Source organism: Leptonotus elevatus, chromosome 7 (assembly GCF_054856555.1).
Source record: "Leptonotus elevatus isolate MCC_2025b chromosome 7, RoL_Lele_1.0, whole genome shotgun sequence".
Classification (NCBI taxonomy): Eukaryota; Metazoa; Chordata; class Actinopteri; order Syngnathiformes; family Syngnathidae; genus Leptonotus; species Leptonotus elevatus.
In genome coordinates, this window is record NC_141245.1 from 6,954,456 (window position 1) to 6,961,138 (window position 6,683).

Consider the following 6,683-nt stretch of genomic DNA (forward strand, 5'->3'; position numbering starts at 1 on the left):
GAGAATGTGAGGCAAGAAACAGCCCACTTCCGGTCGAGAGAGAAACAACGTCGAGCGGTGAGAAGGTGGCGCGTCTGAAAGGTGAAGGTTTTGTTTTGTGGCTAGCTATTCGATTCAGCGCAATTTGCAGAGCAGACACACAGCGAAGACACAAACACACTGAAACATGGTGAAGATTACTTTCCAGCCTGTCGCGGGGCAGAAAGAAGATAAACAGAATGACGGCGACAAAAGCGAAATCCTCATTCCCCATCCGATGGTGAGTTAAAATTCTTTTTTTTTTAGTCTGTTCTGAATGTCGCTTGTGGTTGTTTTAGCCTGACCCGAAACAGTATCGCCATTTGGTTGACTACAAAACCTGCCTGTGCAGCTGTGATGGCTTCATCGTTACAATGCGCTCGTTTCAGCTCCATTCAATTTCGTGGAAACGCATCCATCTGTACAGTGGTAATGCCGATTGTATATATTGCTGACTGTCTTCCACGACATGCGAGGATTTACCCCCCCCCCCCCAAATCCACATTTCGAACTGCACCCAGGCAGGATAGAAGAAATGCACCAGCAGCTTTTGCTGACAAGATGGCAGATGCCGCTGCCTGCAGGATCACATTCAAATGTTCGCAGCAATGAGCGGTGCAGTCATCAGCTCATGGCGAGAATTCCTTGCACACCACAGTCTATCATTGCAAGGTGACAGCAGACAGGGAGTATTGACAAAACGCAGCGCTTTGTGTACATTCCTGATTTGGAAATGTGCTTGCAGGAGACACATTGGTCTCGTGGTGTGTCACGCTCTCAGCTGCTGTGAAATAAAAGCCTCCATCTCTGTGGGATGAGAGAACACAAAGGGCTGCGTGTCACAGAATGTGTTCACACATGCACAGTTGTGTCCTTGTCCTCGCGCGCCCAGTCTGTCCAAATGTTCTCATTCAAAGTGTCACCCAGATTAGGAATCGACATGGAGGCACTGCATACCTTGTCTCAGCTCAAGTATTGAGAGAGAGAGTAACAAAAAACAGTTACATGTTTGGATTTTGATTGTTGAAAACAAACCTTTTGTACATATTTTCATTACAGTTATTTATTTTCTATTTGTATTTAGCCAGCAGCACCGAGCATTGTTAGTTCTTCGTCATGAGTACACCAAAGTAGCTACTACATAGTGACACCCACGCCAATATGCACGGATGTGTGCAAGTGCTGCTGGCAGATGGCCTGTGAGACTGGAGGCGGCTATGCAGGATTCACACCATCTTGGGCTTCTCTTTGCCAAGTACTTGCATCACTTCCGGTGGTGCTTGCGCCATCAGTAATATTAGATACAGCTTCAAAAAAAAAAAGACGGAAGGAAATTGAGTTGCGTAAGAAGAGCGTCATAATTGAAACACTTCTTGCAGCATTTCGGAATTATGCCCATCAAAAATCAACAATGACTGTTAAATGAATCATAAGTGTGAGATTATGATGCATAGCATTTTAAGTAAATGAAACAAAGAAGGCTCTTACTCACTCTTGGTGTGCTTGCTTCAAGGTATTTATTTGCCAGTCCTAGTTTGATGAAAAACTGATGCACAAAAAGAAGAAAAGAGAATTAACTGTTTCTTTTAGGGCTGGATATCGATTTAAATGTCCTCAATCGATTCAATTTCGATTCACAAGAGTTCAGTTAAATTCAATTTAGATTTTTTTCCAATTCAATTCACTTCAATTCATACCAGTATTGATTAAATGTAGAACATCAATTTTAAACAAAAATTAAGATAATTTAATTAAATGTTGCAGAGGCGCTAACTGGTTACATTATTTTTAATGAAAATAACACGTGTTATAATCAATTAAGTGTTACACAAACATTGACATCAGCATGGGTGAGATGGAAATTTTTCATAATTCTAATTCAATAATTGTAAATTGTCTTAAAGTGCACTAAGTCAAGTTTTTCATAAATGTAAGAAAATACTTTTAAATTCCTGTAAACGGTAAATTTCAAGAAAACAGTAAGATACAAAAACAATTGGCCTTTAAAATTATACTTTCTTGTTAATTTATGGAAAAAAGAGATATTAAAATAATCGATTCATGGTTTTATGAATCAATATCACGCTCGAAAAGGAAAATTGATTCGATATTGATTGTTCAAATTTTTTTAAACCCAGCCCTATTTTCTATTATGTATAATCTTGCATAATTAAAGTATGCTATCTTAATACTAAAATAAAGCAAAACCCCAAAGAAAGTAGTGTTGATGTTACAGTAATTATAACCTTTAACAGCTTCTACACTCACATTGCACTTACTTGTACTACGGGCGTATATTGGCTCTGCTCGGTGGGAACGTCTATTACTGCAGCTTAGTAGGGGACCTTTTCTCTCTTCTTATTTGCTTTGACGCTGTTTTAAATACAAACTTGCCTGTAAATTGGGCTGTTTCAATATGTGTTTGCCAGGAGGAGGAGGATGAGCTCGTCCTACCTTTGCGGCCCAAGAAGTCGCCACTCAACGGGCTGTGCTGCCTGACGTTCAGCCTGGTCGTCTTCATGGCCGGTTTGGTCCTCTCCTCCATCTACGTGTACCGCTACTACTTCATACCTCACGTAGGCCACCTTATTGTCTGGCGTTACAGCAAAACGTTCATTTCAAAAATGGTCAAACAGTGGACTTTTTATTTTATTTTATTTCGGAATACGTTTGATTAACTTTTAGATTTTTTTTTTTGGCATTTGTGCTTGAAAACAGGCCCCAGAGGAGAACATGTTCCACTGCAAGGTGGTTTACGAGGACTCTGTGTATGCACCGCTGCGTGGGCGACAGGAACTGGCGGAAAACGTGGGCATCTACTTGGCCGACAACTACGAGAAGATCACTGTGCCCGTGCCTCATTTTGGAGGCAGCGATCCTGCTGACATAATCCACGATTTTCACAGAGTGAGCAAACACGTTTGATGTGGACTTTATCCATGCTTCACCCACGAACATGCATTTGTTCATAAGGATCAATGGTGTGCCTTCCACTGCCAGTCTGCCTGGTGCCTCATAATTAACTCTTTCACTGCCATTGATGGCTATAGACGTCAAAAATTTATTTGAACAATTTCTATTAGTTTAACATTTTTTTCCACTTTTGTTAACAAGAGTAAGAATTTTTTTTGTACATTTAGACCAGATATAAAATGTTTGATTAATCATGAGCGAACTATTTAAGTCATGCCATTAATTACAATAAAAAAAAATTAATCGCCTGACGCCCTAATTTTAATAATCTTATTTTTTCGAAAAATATATTATTTTAAAAATCGAAAATAAAAGTTTATTTAAAATTAGGTTTTTGAAAAAAGATTATTTAAAAAAAAAAAGAAAAGATTATTAGAAATTAGGTCGTCAGGCGATTAATTTTTTAAAATTGTAATTAATCACATTACTTCAATAGTGAACTCACAGTTCATCACAAATTTTATATCTGTTCTAAATGTACAATAACAACTTTTTTCTAGGTTTTCATACTTTTGTTAAAAGTGGAAAAAATGTTAAACTAACAGAAATAGTTCAAATGAATTTTGGACGTCTAAAGCCGTCAATGGCAGTGAATGAGTTAATATATTTTAGTATCAGAGTTTTATATAGTCAAATACGCTACTATGCAACATTACCAGAAGAATGCTGCCAGCATGTTTGAAATACTCCGACTTAAAACCTTTTTTTAACAAGTTTGAAGCACTTCATCTTCAATAAGCAGCTGTGTTTTGCAGGGATTGACCGCTTACCATGATATTGCCCTGGACAAGTGCTACGTGATTGAGCTCAACACCACCATTGTGATGCCCCCGCGCAACCTTTGGGAGCTGCTTATCAACGTCAAGGTAAGGTTTGCATGCTGTAATTCAACAGGTGGAATAGTATCTTAAAGGTGACTAAAAATAATATAATTAATTTAAAACAGTTCATAGGTATCTTAACATAAGGTGTCTCAACATTCTTCTGTGAAAATGCACAAAACGTTATAGTGCATTTAATGGGCCAGAGGCCCTGATGACATCACAAACGGGGGAGTATGGCAAGTTCTACAAGAATATGACCAATTACAGGCATGTAGGTGACACATCACCGAACACACAAAAAACAAACAAACAAATCTTAAATAAGGAAATTAATTGGTGTTGGCAACTAGTGGACCAATGTGCTCCTTTGCTGCATTGCATCCTTGCACAAATTCAAACCATGAACAAGCATCTCCCTGATGATCTCTTATCTTCTTTTATCTTCTTTTGTTCTATTTTCATTTTTATCAAGTCTTGGGACTTGCTGCCTGGAGTATATTAAGATCTCGGGTGTCGTGTTTTGAGGCATCTCGTGGAAATGTCGGTGTTGGTACGGCAATAAAAATTACTTCAATCTTTGAATTCAATTTTAAATTATCTATCTGTATGTATGTATATATTATATTATATTAGTTATTTATTTACATATTCAAAAAAATTAAAATAATGGTTTGAACATTGTGTTTAAACAAGAGCAAAATGTGAGAGAATGTTCATGCCCATCACAGAAAAGTGTATTAAATGTGTGGTGAGGATTTGTACAGCCTTAAACATGTATGTAAAAAAAAAATAATAATAATAATAATAAAGTTGACTTCATGGCAGATTTCACCTATTGCGTGTATTTTTTGCATTATAACCACAGCAATAAATGAGGGAATGTGCTACACTAAAACATTAGCAATAAACAAAACCCTGCTATGCACACATTGACCTCTTAGGGGCAGTGTGGTGCCATGTATGCATGACGTACACACTTAGAATGAGCCAAGGAGAGTAGAAGAAGAAAGTTGCGATTGAGCTCTTAATATAACTCGTTTAATTCACAGATTAGGAATATGTGCTTTTGTTTCGGGCATTGTTAGTACTTGTGTGTGGTGTTTGTGTGTGAATATTTTTTATTTAAAGTAACAAAACTCTTGTAAGTCGATGCTAATTCCCCATTAGCATGTCAGTGGTATTTGACATTGACTTAGCAGTGGCAATATGCAGTGTCTAAATGTTTTTTTTATTTTCAATATGGTCTCTCTGAAGTGTTGATTTTCAGCTATCATGGGTGGGCCAGGCTCTTTTCCCCTGTGAAACAAATTCACTGTGTTTCCTTTCTGTATGTTTTGGTCTTCTGCAGAAAGGAACATACTTGCCTCAGACTTACATCATTCATGAAGAGATGGTGGTGACTGGCAAAGTGCACAACATGCGCCAACTGGGACCCTTCATCTACCGCCTTTGCAACGGGAAGGACACGTACCGCTTGAACCGCCGTGTCTCCCGCAGACGTAAGCAGCTTTAGCTAGGCTATCACAAAACGCTACCTGGAGATTATTGTTGTGTAGGACAGCATCTCAGCCCGTCCGTTTGTGTCTCGCCACTTTTTCCTCACAGGCATCAGCAAGCGAGAGGCGAAGGACTGCCACCGCATTCGTCACTTTGAGAATACGTTTGTGGTGGAGACGCTTATCTGTGATTAAGTGTGAAGAGGATGGTCGCAGGTGTGTCACGGCACATCCTTTTCACCTCCCCAGCTACTGTAGCACCCTGTGGATTTGATCATGTTGCACTTTACCGCTCATTTGACATCCTATCTTCTTTTCCATCCCCTGCTTCTTTTTTTCCCTACTGGCAAATATTTATCCGAACATATGATGCAATAATAAACTGCAGGTCCTCTCACAGGATTTCCATGTAGCCAACCAAGCCGTTTGGCCTCTGCCCTTCGGGAGTACTACGATGGTTACTGTTGTTAGGAGAGACAACTGTCTCCGCGTGTTGTCAAAGTGACTTTTTTTTTTCTCCTCCTGCTCTGGAGGTTTCTTATCTGTGTGTTTAGTAACACGCTTAGCCGTACAAAATGTAAAAATCGCTTTTTCGGCACCTCATCTTGTCGCTACTCGATCTCTGTACTGGAAAAATCAAACTACTGATGATTAGTTGCTTGCACTTTTGCTTCTGCTGCACTCATCTTTACTTTACTGGAGAAAAAAAAAGAAAAAAAAGAAGAAAAAAAGGCACCGTGTAATGAAGAAGACATTACGGCTTCAACACTTGAAAAAGTCAAGTGGCATACTTAATTTGAATGCCCATCATTTTTCAAAGTACTGTATTCAAAAGAATGCATTTGTGAACCATTTACTAGTATACTGTATCTGTTTCCTCTTTGCACGTATTTTAGCTATTTGATAAACTGTTTTGTAAGATGTATATTGCCTTAGTCCAGATTCTAAAGACTGGACTAATGTTATTGCTAATATAACAGATGGGTGCATATTATTTGATGTTAGATCAATGCAACCAACTTTTATTGTATATATTACCTGCCTATAAAATATTGTCTGTGAATAAAGTTTAAAAAGACTTTGTCAGTGGTCTATATATTCAAGAACTGTTTTGGAATCATTGCTGGAGCTCTATAGTATAATTTAGATCTGCAAATGTCCCGGTCACTGTTAATAATTAGCATACATCTGTCACTGTATGATTCCTGACCATGTCTCCTAAAACACACATGCCTATGGGATGGCATTGATCGGTGTGGTGCCACTCTCTAGTCTACTCACTATTCATGCACCTTGTGATCATGTTATCGTCTGGACTGTGCCCTCTTTGTTTGTTTTTTATTTAAAAAAAAAAAAATTTGTAGCAATTCTT

General features: G+C 38.4%; 1 protein-coding gene across 1 annotated transcript; it reads left to right on the forward strand.

Moving 5' to 3' along the window:
- Window positions 1-36: 36 nt before the first annotated feature.
- On the forward strand, window positions 37-6,390 carry itm2ca (integral membrane protein 2Ca). The gene is made up of 6 exons (XM_086081307.1): window positions 37-259; window positions 2,448-2,594; window positions 2,737-2,925; window positions 3,747-3,857; window positions 5,164-5,314; window positions 5,421-6,390. Exons 1-6 carry the CDS (start codon window positions 167-169, stop codon window positions 5,504-5,506), a joined length of 777 nt encoding a protein of 258 aa, XP_085937433.1. The 5' UTR covers window positions 37-166; the 3' UTR covers window positions 5,507-6,390.
- Window positions 6,391-6,683: the final 293 nt, after the last annotated feature.